Source organism: Perca flavescens, chromosome 14, assembly GCF_004354835.1.
Source record: "Perca flavescens isolate YP-PL-M2 chromosome 14, PFLA_1.0, whole genome shotgun sequence".
In the NCBI taxonomy this organism is placed as follows: domain Eukaryota; kingdom Metazoa; phylum Chordata; class Actinopteri; order Perciformes; family Percidae; genus Perca; species Perca flavescens.
This window is the reverse complement of record NC_041344.1, coordinates 4418320-4437334: the sequence shown is the minus strand read 5'-3', so window position 1 is coordinate 4437334 and position 19015 is coordinate 4418320. Positions and strand designations below refer to the sequence as shown.

The window sequence follows — 19015 nt, the reverse complement described above, 5'->3', positions numbered from 1 at the left end:
AGCCTCCTTGCCGTTTGAGAAAATAGTTTGCAATTTGCGTACTATTGGTTTCATACTACGGCTTTGGACATACAACAAAATATCACATACTGTATTAGCTACTAGATAGTATGTCCGGTTGGGATTTCGAAAGCAGCCAAAGAAAATATATTTAATAATATTTATTACAACAAAAGGAAAGCAAAGGAAAACATATATATATATATATATACACTACCGGTCAAAAGTTTGGGGTCACTTAGAAATTTCCATTCCACTCCATTCCAGACACAATACCTGCTGAGATCAGTTGTATTGTTTTTTTTAACCAGGGCAGCAGTTTTCAGATTACATTATGTGCTTACATAATTGCAAAAGGGTTCTCGACTGTTGTAGAAAGAAGTGGCTGAAGAAACACTTGAAATTCATGCTTTTTGGTCTAAACGTCATACCCAAATTAAAAGTGGTACAGCTCCCATATACTTTGACACTCAGGGGTGTGCCTGATATCATTGGAAAGGTGATTGATGTGGGTTTGTTTGTGTATTTGAGAAGTGTTGTATTTTGTAGTTTTTTGGCTTTTTATTTGCACTTTTCAAATAGAAATAAAAAAAAAGCACAGACATATTTGTAGAAAAGAATTCATATAAAATCCATTTTTGAGTCTTTTAGCTTCTGAATTTTTTTTGTAGTAAGCTGAGACGTGGCTAATGCTGTGTTGTCTGTCACCTGTCAGATGTGTTTACAGCAGTGTATTTTAATAATTTTACAGATTTATAACTTGGACAGAAATAAAAAATCTCCATTCTAGCCTCTGTAACTCTGTGTCAGTAAGGCCTAGAATCGCCCTGACACAACTTGAGTGTTTCCTTTCCAATGATATCAGGCACACCCCTAAGTGTCAAAGTATATGGGAGCTGTACCACTTTTAATTTGGGTATGACGTTTAGACCAAAAAGCATGGAATTTCAAGCATTTCTTCAGCCACTTCTGTCTACAACAGTCGAGAACCATTTTGCAATTATGTAAGCACATAATGTAATCTGAAAACTGCTGCCCTGATTAAAAAAACAATGCAGCTGATCTCAGCTGGTATTCTGTCTGGAATGGAAATTTCTAAGTGACCCCAAACTTTTGACCGGTAGTGTATATATATATATAAATAAAAATATTGCACCAGTACCCTATCAGGCTTTGCACATCCTATGACCATATTGGTAAGTACCACAAATATTATTTAGTAGTATTAGTCACACATACATCACTGCAGCCAATACACACACACACATCGTATCTCTTATTATACATTAATTTGATTGAAAGCGGCACAAATGAGAATTTATACTACACCAAATGTATATGCCAAGGTTTCTCTCCTAGAAAGGAAGATAACCATGTCTACACCCTCCTAAGAGCATGTACCCATAGTGTCTCTACGAACATCAGAATAACTCCTCCTTTATACTTTTTGTCCTCACACGCTTCAAGCTATCTATTTCAGTGCAACAGTTTACTCTTAAACTACACCTTTTATGGCCTATGCTCCTAATAGATTCCCACATTCCTGGCTCCAATTCCTCTGCGTGAAAGTTGTACCCAAACTCATAGTAGATTCTACACATTCTTTTGGGTGAAGGTTGTCCCCAGACTAACCTTCTTGTGTAGTACCCTACATACAAGATATAAAATACATTTGAAACATGTAGGCAGAAATATCCAACCTATCACCTGTTAAGCTTGCAGTTTGGTAACCTGTACCTTCTGCCTGAAGATATTTCTGATAAGAAATAGTTTTGGCGGTGGGGTAAAGGTACTCGGTTACATTGTGTTCCTCTCCTCAGGCACCCTGAGGTTCCCCTTCCCCTCCGACTGCTCCCAGGAGCTGCTGAACGGCATCAGGACGTCCGGCGAGGTTGAGATCTTTCCTCAGGGGAAACTCGGGACGCCGATGATGGTTTACTGCGACATGGAGACGGACGGAGGAGGCTGGACGGTACGGTGACATCACTCAGCCAGTTCGCTTACTAGGCCGAGTTCACACCGAAGATTCGAAACGAGACGTAACCGTTTCTGAAAGTTTCAGCAGCCTGAAGCGGAAGGCTGATGGTGTTGCTGCGACTCAGCTGGCTTAAGTTGAGCTGAGGCTGGTTTTAACCGCCTGTAGCAAAGTAAGCTGGCAAAGTCAGTTACAAGCTGTCAACTTGTCGAAAAGGCAGAATTTTAGACGGCGGCTCAACGAGCGCCTGTGAGAAAGGTATGTGGTGGAGCGAGCTAGCGAGTGACTGAAGAGAAGGAGCGCGGCGTGACTTTGGCTCAACTGCCTTTGGACTTGGACTTGGTCTCGACTACCTCTGGACTTGGACTCAACTGCCTTTGGACTTGGACTTGACTGGGTCTCGACTACCTCTAGACTTGTACTTGACTGCCTATGGACATGGACTAGACCGCCTTTGGACTTGGACTTGGTCTCGACTACCTCCAGACTTGGACTTGACTGCCTTTGGACTTGGACTAGACCGCCTTTGGACTTGGACTTGGTCTCGACTACCTCTAGACTTGGACTTGACTGCCTTTGGACTTGGACTAGACCGCCTTTGGACTTGGACTTGGTCTCGACTACCTCCAGACTTGGACTTGACTGCCTTTGGACTTGGACTAGACTGCCTTTGGACTTGGACTAGACCGCCTTTGGACTTGGTCTCAACTACCTCCAGACTTGGACTTGACTGCCTTTGGACTTGGACTAGACTGCCTTTGGACTTGGACTTGGTCTCGACTACCTCTAGACTTGGACTTGAATGCCTTTGAACTTGTTCTTGACTTGGTCTCGACTACCTTTGGACTTGGCTTGGACTTGACTACCTTTGGACTTGACTGCCCTTGGACTTGACTTGGTCTCTGGTACCTTTGGACTTGGTCTTGACTGGACCTAGTCATGAATCTAGTCTGGATGATCTAGTCTTGACTACAGCCCTGGTGTGGTATTATTATTATTGAAATCTCTTCCCCAGCCTGTAGTCTCAGGTTATATTGAGCTTTTCCTGTGAAAAACCTGGTCTGTGTATTTCCTATCTGCAGGTCTTCCAGAGGAGGAAGGACGGCTCGGTGGATTTCTTCAGAGGGTGGAAGGACTACACTAAAGGATTTGGGAGTCTGAGTGGAGAGTTTTGGCTGGGTGAGAGAGAGAGAGAGAGAGAGAGAGAGAGAGAGAGAGAGAGAGAGAGAGAGAGAGAGAGAGAGAGAGACACTCCCCATGATACTGAAACATTTTATGAATACACAGTCACTGTATTGACTTCAAACTAAACTACTTGGTTCGGTTCAGGAAAAGATGATGGTTTGGTTTAAAATAAGTATTGTTTGATGTGTAAATTTAGGTTACATACGTTAAAAAAAACAACGTTGACATTTGATTTCACGCGAGACATGGACAGCGGTCTTCTGTCCTCCCATAAACAAGCCTGACCAATCACGAGTCAGTCCCAGCTTTAAATCATGACGTCTCACCCTGTTTTTATAACATCAAATAACTCATAAAAACCAGAAAAATTAACACTTTAAAAAACATGAGCTTGATCAGAACTACCTAAAATGACAGAAACCATCTTTGGGTGAATTTTATGTGACGTGTACTTTGAGCTTGGCCCATGTTCAAACCGCTGACACAACGTGATTCAGATATTTTGGCTTCCCTTACACAGTCTATGCATCTACAGTGTTCCCCTGATTTAAACATAAATGCAACCAGGAAGTCATTTTTATCTAATACTAAACTGGTTTTATCTCCGGCCGCTTCAGGCCTGGAGAGATTATACAACCTGACAGCGATGACCAGGATGAGCCTACGTGTGGACCTGCGAGACAAAGGCGAGGCGGTGTTTGCCAAATACTCAACGTTTGAGCTCTTGAAGAGGAACTACAAACTGAACGTGGGCGGATACAGCGGCACCGCAGGTGAGAGGAAACGAGTGGTCGACTGGCATTTATTCAAATGTGCTGAATACAAACAAACTTACAGGTAATTAGTATAAAAGTGCTGTTTTTGCCACTGACAGGCTCAGGTTATTATGCTAAGTGTCTGACAACATTATGGAAAGGATCCCTACAGCGGAGACAGCCCCGCAATCGCCATCGCCAAACCCACCAGACTTAATTTAAATAAACTGTAATTTTATCATCGTAAAACACACGTCATTCAAAGTCGACAGAAACAAAAAATACTTGTAAGAAGCCACCATGGTTTGTCTTTACACTGTTCCAACAATCACCACTCTGGTTTGGTTGAAATAAACCCTTAATTCTCCCATTTACATGTGGAAATATGCTGGCTCTATACACGCTAAAAGTAGTGATTATTTACATGGAGTCTGGTGGAAATATGCTGGCTCTAAACACGCTAAAAGTAGTGATTATTTACATGGAGTCTGGTGAAAATATGCTGGCTCTATACACGCTAAAAGTCCTGATTATTTACATGGAGTCTGGTGGAGATATGCTGGCTCTATACAAGCTAAAAGTAGTGATTATTTACATGGAGTCTGGTGGAAATATGCTGGCTCTATACACGCTAAAAGTCCTGATTATTTACATGGAGTCTGGTGGAGATATGCTGGCTCTATACACGCTAAAAGTCCTGATTATTTACATGGAGTCTGGTAGGTTTGGTGATGGCCATTTAGGGGCTGTTTCATGTTAAACTAAAAGGATCTTACTCTTTGACTAAAAGCTCTATCTCTGTAGGATCTACATGAAACAGGCAATTTAAAAAACAATTTTGGTCCTCTGGCACCACCTGCAGCCTGTAGTACGATTTGCAAAAATCCACCGCTCCCTGTTCAGATGCATCAATCCGGGCCAGGGGGGATGTCTAACTGCATGTCAATCACTGCTCATGCACACACATTCATTCTCCCTTTTTGGGGGAGGGGCTTAGAAGAGCATTTTGGGGCTTTAGTGGAAAGGGGGGAGGGACTGAGAAGTTTTCAATGTTAAAATTGTTTTGGCTAAGTCCTGGATCTTCACAATCCTACCTACAGCACCTTTAAGTCGTCAAAATTGACGGTGGACATTTGCCCCGTAGGGTTACATCGCAGCCCGTTTCGTGGCTGCCGGTTTGAGCGTTCTCGCTTAATATTGGACCTATTTCAATGATTGTTACATTTCATTAGTCACGTAGACATTAGTGCATGGGCTAATAGGGTCCAGGTTAATAAAATTCCAAAGTTACCCATTATTGTTGTTCTTTTAACTGTCCTCGGGTCAATTATGACCCATTTTCAAAGTTTCTATATTTCAGAAATTTGGGTTACTTTCAACCAAATTGTCAAAAATATAATGTGGGTGGTTCCATACAACAGTCTTTACAAGTAAAATAAATGGTCAGTTCACTGTACTCATTGGATTTGGGTGTTTTATTCAATTTTATAGCATTTGGGAAAAAAAATTGTAAAAGAATGTTGAAAATAAATTGAGAAAAATGTCTAAAAAGCCTTCCAAAACGTTGAAAAAAGTGACCAAAAGCTTTTAAAATGCAACAAAAACGTCAGAAAGCGTAGAAAAACAAAAAAGTTGCATGGGCGACGGGAAGAAAACACGAGGCTTAAGAACTTCTTAATTCCTTCTTGTCTCCTCTCCCGTTCCTGGTCTCAGGTGACTCCCTCAGTTACCACAACCAGCGGGTCTTCTCCACCAAAGACCGGGACCCGGCGCCCTTCATCACCCGCTGTGCCATGTCGTACCGAGGAGGCTGGTGGTACAAGAACTGCCACGAGGCCAACCTCAACGGCGTCTACGGCATCAATGTCCATCACCAGGTACCAGACCCGTTCTGTGGTTGTGGTAGGTCACAGGTGAAGGGATGGATCTCAGGACATCATGGTTCTGTCAGGCACTTTGACAGGATTTAAGTTCTTGGGGAAACATTTGAGAAAAAAAAATATTTAAAGTGTAAAATCACCATTAAACATGATCTCAGTGCACTTTATAGTTAAAGGAACACATACCAAATAATCAGTTATTTCTTTGTGGGCACCAGAAAAACATAAATCAACACATCTGGACCGGCTGTCAGTCACCTGATTTGGACATGTGTGTGTGTGTGTGTGTGTGTGTGTGTGTGTGTGTGTGTGTGTGTGTGTGTGCGTGCGTGCGTGCGTGCGTATGCTTGTGCTTGCGCATGTGTATGTACACATGCATGTGTTTGTGCGTGCATGGGCGCGTGTGTTTGTGCGTGTGTTTGTGCTTGTGCGTGTGTTTTTGTGCGTGTGTGTTTGTGCATGTGTATGTACACATGCATGTGTTTGTGCTTGCATGGGCGCGTGTGTTTGTGCGTGTGTTTTTGTGTTTGTGCGTGTGTGTTTGTGCATGTGTATGTACACATGCATGCGCGCGCATGTGTGTGTTTGTGCGTGTGTGTTTGTGCTTGTGCATGTTTATGTCCACATGCATGCACGCGTCTGTGCTTGTGCGTGCATGTGTGTGTGTGTGTGTGTGTGTGTGTGTGTGTGTGTGTGTGTGTGTGTGTGTGTGTGTGTGTGTGTGTGTGTGTGTGTGTGTGTGTGTGTGTGTGTGTGTGTGTGTGTGTTTCAGGGTGTGATCTGGACCTCCTGGAAAGGAAAAGAGGTTTCCATCCCGTTCACTGAGATGAAGCTGAGGCCAGCCGCCTTCAGACCTCCAACCAGTGGATGAGGACGACAAAGAGGATAATGAACTGCTTAACACATTAAGCATGATGGACAGCAGTGTGTGCATACATGTGCAAACAAACACACACACACACACACACACAACACAAACATTTTAACAGGGAGCCTCACTCTCACTTCAGCGGAGATGAAGACGTATTTCTTCACTTGTATAGAGGTCAGTTATGTCAGTATGTTACTGTTAGATTGTACAGTTTTTATCTTCTCTTAGCTGCTCCCACTGTCTCTATATTTAAAGGATCACTTTACCTTAATTACAAAAACGCACACAACCGTTCAAAGGTTTTGTAATCTGCTGCCAGAGCCTGATTACAGTCAGTAATATATATATATATATATATATATCTATATGTCTGAATGCTCTTTGATGCTTTTAGGTTGTAGAATTTCCTCTTTACAAATAGATGTTATGTAGTTTTGTACACAGGGGCGTAGCACAACATTCTGGGCCCTGTAGAAAGGCATTTTCTGTGGGCCCCTCCCCACATCCACAGCTATTCATTCTAGCATCTTTTTGGGGCCCTCCTCACATGATGGCCCTGGGGATTAAATAATTAATTTGGTGTCTAAATTACACAGTTTTTCTCTCTGTTTTTATTTGAAGGAAAGAAGTTAAAAGCATCAAAATGCAGAAATAGCTCATAGCAAACAAATGTGAACGGTTGTGTGTTTCCGACACCGTTATCCCATGCCGGTAGTTTTGGTTCTGTATGCCGATATGTTGTTGAGACATCGGAAACTTCACTTTTACAGGTGGAAATGTAGCCGTTGTTTGCAGCACTTCAACCCTACTGTTGTCTTTGCAAAAAAGTTCCTATCTCAGAAATTTGGGTTTCTTTCAATCAAATTGTTCCATAAAATGCTCTTCACAAATAAAAAAAAATGATTAGTACTTTGATTGAATTTAGATGTTTCATAACATTTTGTAGCATTTAAAAAAATAAAAAGTACGCTGAAAAAGGCGAAAGAAATGTCCAAAAAATTGCAGAAAAAAATCAGCAAACATCGCAAAACTATAACAAGTTTTAATTTTAAATTTTGACCCAAAAAACACGGTCAATGGGGAGACAACACAAGGGTTTAACCATTTTATAATGGATCCAAAACTGCCACTTTTCATTGTTTTTGATGTAAATAAATAGTTGCCAAAGAGTTATACATGCAGTAAAATACAAAATCATTAGTATTGTTTGTTGCAAAAACAACAACCTCTGTCAAATGTTTACTATTCAGGAAATAAATGATTGTTTTGAGCTTGACGTATATGTCTGACTTCATCCTGTGGGACGAAAACAAGTTATTTCTCCAAAAGTTATCTTTGCTATGTGTGATCCGCCCCTGAAATGAAACCAAAACGAGAGGCTCTTCATCATGTCTCAGCCGTGCTGTACAGCTCAACACCGCCACCTGCCGTCCGCTAAAAGATGCACCAGATGGTGCAACCATGGAAACAAGCAGGTGAGTGATTCAATAATGTTTATAAGCCATGTACCCCCTAACCAGCGCGAATAATTTTTGGTAGAAAAAAAAAGTCTCTATGAAGAGGAAGAATACAGCGATGTCCGTGATAGATTTACTAAACAACAGCTTTGGACCTGGAAAACATTTAGATGCTGAGGAGAAAAGGAGATAAAAACTTTGAAAAAGATGGTAGAAAGAAGGAAGTAAGGCAAGAATAGGTTGAAAATAGTAATAAAAACTTTGAAAAAAACACAGTGGAGAGAAGGAAGACAACACTAGGGCGACAAAAGGGACACACAATTTCAAAAAGTGACAAAAACTTCAGTAAAGACTGGAAGAAAGGCAAGAAGAGGTCAAAACAAATGAGAAAACCTTCAAAAAAAGGTGACAAACTTAAAAAAAACAACAAACTTTCCGACAGTAGAAGTATCTAAAGCCTGGTTACTGAAAATCATTTTGCAAAAAATATCAGGTACCCCCTGCAGTCCTCCAGAGTAGCAGAAACAAACTTTAAACAAATTGACATAAACTTCGGAAAAATAAGGGACAAAAACGGCGAAAAAACTTTTTAAAAAAGTGAGAAACACGTCGAAAACAAAAAAGACAAACATCGGGTAAAAAATCTTCAAAAACGTTGAGAAAAGTTATAGAAATGTAGAAAAAAAATTCACAGAAACTTTGAGAAAAATTACAAAAGACACTGAAAAATTTTTAAAATATGAGCCCGAAAAATAAAAAGTTTTCTCGCTTGACGGGGAAGACAACACAAAAGGTTAAAACAGTTTTTCGTAGTTTATTTACATCAGTGAGCTGTAGGCCTACATGCAGTCTGGTATGAAGTACTTTAAAGTAATACTTGAGTAAAAGTACTTGTATCGGACCAGAACATGATTTTGGTAGAAGTTAAAGTCACTTTTTAGAATACTACTGGAGTACCAGTCTGAAATTATCTGGTATTTACTGTACTTAAAAGTAATCAAAAGTAATATTCTGATATTAAATTTACTGACGTATTAGAACTAAACAGTAATTATGAACTTTATGGACTAAATTTGTCTTCATCACCACTGTTGCGAAGGTGGTCATCGTCTGTTACCATGGCGGCAGAGCCTGCACCAGGGGCTCCCATGACACTAGCAGTCATTATTGGCCTATGGTTGTTTTTGCTGCCTGGCAACAAACAGGCATCACGTCACCAACTGGAATGGAGGCAGCATTTACTTGGCAATCTAGATTCACAGATTCACTTTATTAGCCATTTGCAGTGTAACCTGCATTGGAAATTAGGAGCAGTGATTCACCAAACCTGCTTTTTTCCAGTGTGACAAATTTCTTCAGATTTTTATTTTGTAGAAACGAGTAACTAAGATGTTTAGGGGAAATGGCAAGGGGGGGTAAGCGAGCATCCGAAAAGCGTACCTCCTATGGGGAGTCTCTGTTAGCATCCCATTGACTCCCATTCATTTTGGCGTCACTTTGACAGTGAATAACTTTACATCTGAAGCGTTTAAAGACTCTATTTGTCTGTTGTTTATTTCTAAAGAAACACGACAATGTATAAAAGGCTCCATTACCTTGTATCTCACGTTATGGCTCGGTAGCAGACGCTTTTTATAAAAAGAGGCTAACGAATGTGTCATAACCACGAGACTTACTGTCACACAGTAGAGGAATTACCGTATAGCACAGGAGAAGCTCACAGGCAATCAGGGGGATATGGAGGCATACAGTCAAGGGAGAAGCCCATAGAGAGTCCATGAAGGCATCGGAACAAAATATTTTGATGGTTTGGAAATACTTTGGTATCTCTGTAAGATTGGGAATGATTGAGATTTCTCTCGGCACAGCTACCAGAAGACTTCCAACTTTCAGACAGGTTGCTCACGTCACATCTACGTCGTCTATCTCAGTTGGAGGCTGCTCAGTAACACTCAGCCAGCACCGGAAAAGTGCTTCTAACATCCTTCACTGGTCTCCGTGGAAGTCGCTTTGTCCCTTTCGTTAACAGTCTATGGGAAATGTAGTGGAGTAAAAGTAAAAGTTTCCTGAAATATAAATAACAAAGTAAAGTACAGATACGGCTTTACCCTTTAACCTTCTGCTATCTGTGTGTTGCCAAAATCTCTTCGTTACGGGGAAAAACGACAAACTTCGAGCTATCGAGCTACACGCTGAAAATAGCAAGTTTGGAAGAATATTTGGACGGTGCAACAAGGCAGGCCTGCTTGGTTGTTTCTGGGAATGATTGTAAAGATTTACAAAGAATATGTTCAGGGTATTTCCTCTCTAACTGGGACGTTTTGGGACCGATTGGTGGGGGAGATACACTGGTAAGAGCCAATGAGGTTTAACCATGTATCAGCTCATTTAAATAGCTCACGTTACTGTATTGTGTCAACAGTTAACTTCATTTAATATTGTATGGGGCATTTTCCTTTGCGATGTGCAAATGTTCCACCAAAACAAGTTCCAAGACCATTCTGATTGGTTTAAAGCAGGGGTCTTCAACGTTTCAACGGAAAAAGCCAGAGCTCATATTATGCTCTCTGGCTTTTTCCCTTTTCCTTTATTGTGTTATATATCTTTTTTTGTGCACGTTATAGTGCAAGCGTTAGGGTTCGGCAGAAACCGAACCCCGTCAAAAAGCCCAATATTCGGCCGAATCCCGGATTCGGTGCATCCCTGTACAAAAGTCCGACCATGTCACACCCGTCCTTCACTCACTCCGCTGGCTTCCCGTTTTCATACAGGATTGAGTTCAAAATCTCCCTACTCATCCATCAGTGCATCACAACGCCCCTCCCTACCTCAAAGAACTACTCACACCACAAACCTCATCACATAACCTCCTCTTCGGAAAACAAAGTCCTTCTTCTACTGGGACCGAGCTCCGCACCATGGCGGATCGGGCTTTCTGCTCAGCCGCTCCTCGCCTGTGGAGTTCCCCTCACAGACCACCCGAGGGCTCCACAATCCACTGCCTCATTCAACACGGGCACTAAAAACCTTTCTTTTTAGAAGCAAGCTTTTGCGTAAATCCTTATTTTGTCTCCATTTGTCTGTCTTTATTTCTTTGGTCAGCTTCTATTTTTTCCCTTCTTCTTAAACTCCAGCAGCACGCCATTGTTCCCTGTTTCAATGGGACTCAAGTCTTAGTTATTTCGTGAATGAAAAGGCCGATTTGTTTAGTTCTGTACCTGATGTTAAACGGGGGGGGAAGAAACGCAGCCAAGGGATCGAGGGAAAAGTTGACTCCTCTCCGTTGTCTGTTCATGCTCGAGTGCATATCCCAGGCGTCCTTTTTAAACACCCTTTGTTTGGTTTTTTTAATTGGTCCCCTGGGGTGCAGCCTTCCCCACCCACCCCCACCCATCTGCTCAGCAGGCGGCCAATCAGATCACCTGCTCGCTGAGCCACCTCTTGTTTACAGGTGTGTGCCTGCGGAGTCTCATGGGAGGCGGCGGCAGAGGGACAGGTGCTGCGACTGTGATTGGTGGGAAGCAGATCTCAGGTCAGAGCTGCCAGGGAAGAGTGGAAACTGATCCCAAAAGCCACAAGACTGGAGGCCGAGGAGACGAGCTGCAGGAGCGAGAGGGGAGGTCGAGTGCCACGGACGAAAATCGGTCAAAAGATCCAGACGATTTAAAAAGGCGTTTAGGAGAAGTTTGTTTTTCTCACGGAGCAGGTGAGATCTTCGTACGGAGCACGCTCAGTAGGAAACCAGGTAAGATGTAATCATCTCCTCCTTCCTTAGTCTGCCTTTATTCTGTTTATTTTATTTTGAACATGTTATAAAAAGGAAAAAAAGAAGATCCACAAGAACATTAAACATTTGAGTACAGGCACGAAAATCCACACAAACTAAATCCTCATCAAACTTATTTTAAGTAAGGATTTCCATTTTCAAAAAGGAGTAGGGAGCAGTTAAAAAACTTGCTTTGATTCTTCACTTCTTCTACCTGGATGAAAACAGGTGAACGATATGACTCATTACTGACTTATTACTTACAAAACGATTATAAAAGTTGCCGTTTCCCTGCTGGGCTGTAGTACTTGAGTCCGGACTCGAGACCCTTTTCTGTTGTCTCGGACCCGTTGGTATTTGGACTTGGACTTGTCTCGGCCAAAATATTGTAGTTGGTCTCGACCGAGTCCTTCAAAACAAAACCGTTGATGAAGCGCGCTCTTTCAGAAAAACAGTTATTAGTTTAATTACAAAATCCATCGTGATTGGTTGCCTGGATCAGCCGGGCTGCAACAATATACCTCGATCATCAGGCATCAATCATTTTCATTTTGGACACAGACACGATGTCAGCGAGCACTTTGTACCGGATGGATTCTTCAGGACAAGTAATAAGTTCAAGAATGGGAACATTTCCATTTTATATTTTAAGTAAATAATAATGTGACTTAATTTGATCCAATAGTGTTTTATTGCACTTGGACTTGGACCTCTTTCGACTCGGTCTTGACTAGTCCTGGTCTTGGACTTGTCTTGGACTCGACAAAGGTGGACTTGTCTACAGCCCTGTTTCCCAGAGTCCATCTTCAAAATGTCTTGTTATGTTTGACCGTCTAAAACCCAAAGATATTCCGTTTATAATAATATAAAAACACAGAAAAACAGAACATGTTAACATTATAGAAAACTGGTTCCAGATAGTATTTTTGGGGACATTTCTTTCTTTTACAAAACATAGTGGCTGATTATCGGACACTTGTTTAATCGTTGAATCTCTGTCATAATCATGTACCACCCGCACATCGGCCAATATACAGTTTAGCATTTTTATACTTACATTAAACATATTTTTATAATTTGTATCCTTTATTTTCTTTCTTTATACTCATATTTCTATTGTTGTTCTTGTGAAAACATCTCTGTATAGTTGTTTATAAACTCTCCTGTTGTGGTAAATTTGACCTGTTTTCAAAACCTTGGGTTTCTATCAACCACATTTAAAAAAAAAAAAAATTTAAATAACATAAAATAAACGATCAGTTCACTACTTTCATTGATTGGGTGTTTTATTAAATTTTATACCATTGAACATTGAAAAAAATGGACAAAATAATAAAAAAGTGGGGAAAAAAGAACAAAAACGTAAAAAAAAAAGTTGGACTGATCAGTTGGCTCCCGTCTATCAAAAAACCTCGAAGCGGCACCGACTTGAGTTCTGCACGTGCACGAGACGTAATACATCGGCGCGCCAATCTGTATTGTCTCCCCAAAAAATGAAAACCGGTAATGACTGAACATCTCTTTAGACCAGTGGTTCTCAAACTTTTTTCAATAATGTACCCCCTTTTGAATTGTTTCTTTAAGCCAAGTAACCCTCTTATAGCACAAGTTACAACAAGCTAAAGAGTAAAACTGGGTTCAGGGATTACTCTTATTGTCTCATTTTCGGTAGAAAAAATAAGTGTATATAAAGAGGAACAGTACAGCGCTGTAAGCGCTAGATTAACTAAACAACAGCCTTGGAACTGAAGAAAAAAAAAAGACAAAAGACAGTAGAAGGAAGGAAGGAAGGAAGTATGGCAAGAATAGGTCAAAATAGTATAAAAAACTTCAAAAACATAAGAAGAAAAAAGCGAAGAAACTTGTAAATCTGTATAGGAAGGAAGGCAAGATTAGGTCCAAAGAAGGCGACACAAATGTCACATTTTTGGTAGGAAAAATCTCCCGTACCCCCTGCAGTCCTCCAAAGTACCCCTAGGGGTACACGTACCCCCATTTGAGACTCAGACACTGCTCTAGACCTCGTAAACACAGAGCACGCTGTCGTCAGCCGTTGTTTTCATCAGAGAGAGGTGATAGTAGTCACGAAGGATCGTTGTCGTCATTGCTCGCTGAACAGAAGAAAAGACGAAGTAGAAGATTCTGGCGTTGTCAGCTCTCGGGCACTGATTCGCTAGTCAAGGGTTAGCACTCCACCAATCAGATTGGTCATTGAGTCCGACTGCCCACTGGTCGATTCAACAAGTCAAATCGGCCCACGTGAAGGACTGACGACGGCACGGGACACACCGAACAAACTCGAGTCACCGACCTCGCCAGACTGTCCGACGGCCGATAATCGGGTTGGTGTGTCAGCGCCTTAAAGGGACACGCCACCGTTTGTTGAAATAGGGCTTATCACGGTCTCCCCTAGCTGTAGATAGGTGGGGTCTCCCCTATAGGTGGGGTCTCTCCTAGCTGTAGATAGGTGGGGTCTCCCCTATAGGTGGGGTCTCTCCTAGCTGTAGATAGGTGGGGTCTCCTCTAGCTGTAGATAGGTGGGGTCTCTCCTAGCTGTAGATAGGTGGGGTCTCCTCTAGCTGTAGATAGGTGGGGTCTCCCCTAGCTGTAGATAGGTGGGGTCTCCTCTATAGGTGGGGTCTCCTCTAGCTGTAGATAGGTGGGGTCTCTCCTAGCTGTAGATAGGTGGGGTCTCCTCTAGCTGTAGATAGGTGGGGTCTCCCCTATAGGTGGGGTCTCTCCTAGCTGTAGATAGGTGGGGCCTCCTCTAGCTGTAGATAGGTGGGGTCTCTCCTAGCTGTAGATAAGTGGGGTCTCCTCTATAGGTGGGGTCTCCTCTAGCTGTAGATAGGTGGGGTCTCCCCTAGCTGTAGATAGGTGGGGTCTCCTCTATAGGTGGGGTCTCTCCTAGCTGTAGATAGGTGGGGTCTCCTCTAGCTGTAGATAGGTGGGGTCTCCCCTAGCTGTAGATAGTTGGGGTCTCCTCTATAGGTGGGGTCTCCTCTAGCTGTAGATAGGTGGGGTCTCTCCTAGCTGTAGATAGGTGGGGTCTCCTCTAGCTGTAGATAGGTGGGGTCTCTCCTAGCTGTTGACAGGTGGGGTCTCTCCTAGCTGTAGATAGGTGGGGTCTCCTCTAGCTGTAGATAGGTGGGGTCTCCTCTATAGGTGGGGTCTCCCCTAGCTGTAGATAGGTGGGGTCTCCTCTAGCTGTAGATAGGTGGGGTCTCCTCTAGCTGTAGATAGGTGGGGTCTCTCCTAGCTGTATATAGGTGGGGTCTCCTTTAGCTGTAGATAGGTGGGGTCTCCTCTAGCTGTGGATAGGTGGGGTCTCTCCTAGCTGTAGATAGGTGGGGTCTCTCCTAGCTGTAGATAGGTGGGGTCTCCTCTATAGGTGGGGTCTCCCCTAGCTGTTGATAGGTGGGGTCTCCTCTAGCTGTAGATAGGTGGGGTCTCCCCTAGCTGTAGATAGGTGGGGTCTCCTCTAGCTGTAGATAGGTGGGGTCTCCTCTAGCTGTAGATAGGTGGGGTCTCCCCTAGCTGTAGATAGGTGGGGTCTCCTCTAGCTGTAGATAGGAGGGGTCTCCCCTAGCTGTAGATAGGTGGGGTCTCCCTTAGCTTTAGATAGGTGGGGTCTCCCCTAGCTGTAGATAGGTGGGGTCTCCCTTAGCTTTAGATAGGTGGGGTCTCCCCTAGCTGTAGATAGGTGGGGTCTCCCTTAGCTTTAGATAGGTGGGGTCTCCCCTAGCTGTAGATAGGTGGGGTCTCCCCTAGCTATAGATAGCCCCCCCAGCCAAAGCTCAGGGTGTGCAGCCCGTTGCTTTGTAGTACAAGTACAAGTCCGACTGACACAAAACACAAAGAACAACAGACAGGTGAAGCTCTGCATTCACACCGTCCCCGCCGAGGTGTGTTTATCTGTGCCTTGGAACATAATCGCTGTCACAGTGACTACGTTTACATGCACTTAATATTCCTGTTTTTGCCCTTTATTCTATAAATAAGACAATATTCCCACTAAGCTGTTTACATGGCTAATTAAAATGAATATTCTACATGCAGCAATGCAACAACTCAAAGTTTTCCAGCAGTGGCAGACTTGTTGGAGAGAGTGCGAACACAGCCTCTCCCTTTCTCTCTCCCTCTCTCACTCTCCCGTTCTCTCTCTCTCCCTTTCTCCCTTTCTCCCTCCCTCTCCCTCGCTCTCTGTATCTCCCTCTCCCTTTCTCTCTCCCTCTCTCACTCTCCCGTTTTCTCTCTCTCTCTCTCTTTTTTCCCTTTCTCCCTCCCTCTCCCTCTGTATCTCCCTCTCCCTTTCTCTCTCCCTCTCTCACTCTCCCGTTCTCTCTCTCTCCCTTTCTCCCTTTCTCCCTCCCTCTCTCTCTGTATCTCCCTCTCCCTTTCTCTCTCCCTCTCCCACTCTCCCGTTCTCTCTCTCTTCCTTTCTCCCTCCCTCTCCCTCTCTCTCTGTATCTCCCGCTCCCTTTCTCTCCCTCTCTTTATCTCCCTCTCTCTCTCCTTCTCTCCCTCTCTCCCTCTCCCGTTCTCTCTCTCGGGAGGCGGGGTTACCTTTTACCAGTAAGCGATCCTCATCACCTACTCTACCTACCTGTAAGTCACTGAGTCTGTTTTTAGCTCTCTAATGAGGCCCGTGATTACCGAGTGGCCTGATAATTATCTCCCTCCTCTTCCTCCTCAGGACCATTATGATGTCGCCAGACGCCCGAGCCCTGGAGGACCTGCTGTACGCTGGTGACCTTGGCGACGAGGGGGAGGGCGCGGAGGGGGCGGAGCCAGGCGGCCGAGCCCCGGCGGGGACGGAGGAAAGTGCTGCTTCAGACAATGTGAGACCCTGGTTACACGTACGTGGTTATTTATTTTTTTTTTTTACAAATGGAGACATTTGCCTTCGTTTGTGCCCTTCGTTCAGTGAGAATCTGCAATGTAAATAGCCATGAAAATAAAAAGGAAATGAGATTGAATGAGAAGGTGTGTCCAAACTTTTGGCCTGTACTGTATATACACACAGTACATCTAAACTAAATCTGTCTCAGACTGCGACAGCCGTGTCCATCCAGGAGCCAATGACGTGTGCCGGCTGCGGCGAGCAGGTGTGCGACCGCTTCTTCCTATTGGCTGCCGGCTGCGTGTGGCACGGCGTGTGCCTCCGCTGCAGCCAGTGTCACTGCGAGCTGCAGACTCACCCTTCGCTCTACTGGAGAAACGGACACATCTACTGCCAGCAAGACTACTGCAGGTCAGAAACATCACTCTACGTACGTGGACAAATAACAAGGTCACATGACACACAGCCATCTTCTAACAGTATACATCAGGGGTGTCAAACTCATTTTCCCAGAGGGCCGCACTGGAAAAAGAGAATCACACCGAGGGCCAGACATGTAGAGTTTATTGACGTGCTTTTGTTACTGCATGTCACTTTTTACAACTTTTTTTTACATTTTTTGGTAGCTTTTTTCCTCATTTTTGTTCCAACGTTTTTGTGGCTTTCACAGCCATTTGTCACCTTTTTTTGTAAATTTGTTGCTTTTTCCGACATTTTTATTGACATGAAGCCCTACAAAAGTTATCAAAATAGTTCCTTCTGGGGGAATTTCTGAGTCTCAGAGCTGGCGAATCTGCCAAATTCTGCTTTGAATGTCACGTAATTGCAGTTAAAAAAAAAACACTTTCCCGTGTTTTTGGTTTGGCCAAAATGTATTGTGAACCCAAATTGATATACCGACCGGATCTAAATCTACAAGGGGCCAGATTTGGCCCGCGGGCCTTGAGTTTGACATGTGGTATACATACTGGGAACTATATTCTCAGGAGGCGAAGCACTGCTACTGCTGCTACTTGGGTGGAGTGATATGCTCGCAGCACCTGAGAAGCCCCGTGGTGAGGAGCAGAGCGTAATATCACTCCGCAGAAGTAGCCGCGCTTCGGCTTTCTGAGAATATAGTTCCCAGTATGTATACGGTTAGAAGACGGCTGTGTCTCATGTGACCTTTTTTTGTACACGCTGTGACTATACAGAATCCGATTCTATTTTGGGGTGGGATTTAATGTGAGTCGCTTGCATCTGTTGATTTCTCCCGACACCCTTTTGATTCCTCTTCCTGCTCAGGATGTTTGGCGGCGGTCAGTGCGCTCGCTGCCTCCAGCCAATCCCAGCCTCCGCTTTGGTCATGAGGTCTGGAGATCTGACCTTCCACCCTCACTGCTTCTCCTGCCAGGTAGTTACGTCTTCATAAGAGACATTTACAGAAACATTATGCCACAGAGTTGGAAAAGGGAGGTTGTGCTTCATTTTTAAATGAATGAGATTCTCGGTGGAGGGCTAATCCCAAAATCCAATCCAATAGGCACGTTCCAATAAGTAAAGATAAGGATGATTTGATTGGTTGTTGAATAATTGGGCCCCAATTAGCAGCTGTAGTGACTCTGCGCTTGTATGTACAGTATATCACTGAATTAAACTTTTATTATTATTATTATTATTATTATTATTATTATTATTATTATTATTATCATTATTATTATTATTATTATTATTATTAAATGCCTGGAAGAAGGCTTTATGCCAAAACACGTCAGCGTTGATTTATTGTGATGCGAGCCTAATTAAATTAGTGAAATAACAGTATTTTGTCCTCCTTTACTCAGTAACTTGAGATGTTTTAACATTATGACACATTCTGAACAGTTATTATATGTTATTATTAAAACAAAACCAAAAAAATTGCATTGGCTTAATCTACTGTGGATTGTAATCCTTACAACTTTCTGAGGACATAATATACAATATCATCGTCCTAATCACTTTGCATCGCATTTTAAATTAAAGGAGCAGTATGTAAGCCTTATAAAACTAACTTTCTGTCATATTTGCTGAAACTGACCCTATGTTCCAGTAGAACTACACGAAACAGGTAATTAAAAAAATATATTCTGGCTCCTCTGGCACCACCTACAGCCTGTAGTTTGATTTGCAAAAATTCACCATGCACATGCATTCATTCTCCCTTGTGGGGGGAGGGGCTTAGGAGACCGTTTTGGGCTTTAGCGCAAAGGGGGGAGGGACTGAAAGGCTGTCGATGTTTAAATTTTTGGGCTAAGTCACCTT

The 19015-nt window shown here is 43.1% G+C and overlaps 2 protein-coding genes across 3 annotated transcripts in view; both read left to right on the top strand.

Moving 5' to 3' along the window:
* The window catches only part of LOC114568757 (tenascin-X), a 56136-nt gene extending 48954 nt beyond the window's left edge, over positions 1–7182 (top strand). For both annotated transcript variants that reach the window (XM_028598403.1, XM_028598402.1), the window contains 5 exons: positions 1821–1972; positions 3058–3154; positions 3778–3933; positions 5629–5792; positions 6568–7182. In XM_028598403.1, coding sequence (XP_028454204.1) covers positions 1821–1972; positions 3058–3154; positions 3778–3933; positions 5629–5792; positions 6568–6666 — 668 coding nt within the window. In that variant the 3' untranslated portion in view covers positions 6667–7182. The remainder of the gene's footprint in view (positions 1–1820; positions 1973–3057; positions 3155–3777; positions 3934–5628; positions 5793–6567) is intronic.
* Positions 7183–10844: 3662 nt separating this feature from the next.
* LOC114568524 (uncharacterized) overlaps positions 10845–19015 on the top strand; it is an 11277-nt gene continuing 3106 nt past the window's right edge. The window contains exons 1-5 of the mRNA XM_028598139.1: positions 10845–11139; positions 11494–11743; positions 16586–16730; positions 16965–17143; positions 18017–18125. Coding sequence (XP_028453940.1) covers positions 10845–11139; positions 11494–11743; positions 16586–16730; positions 16965–17143; positions 18017–18125 — 978 coding nt within the window. The remainder of the gene's footprint in view (positions 11140–11493; positions 11744–16585; positions 16731–16964; positions 17144–18016; positions 18126–19015) is intronic.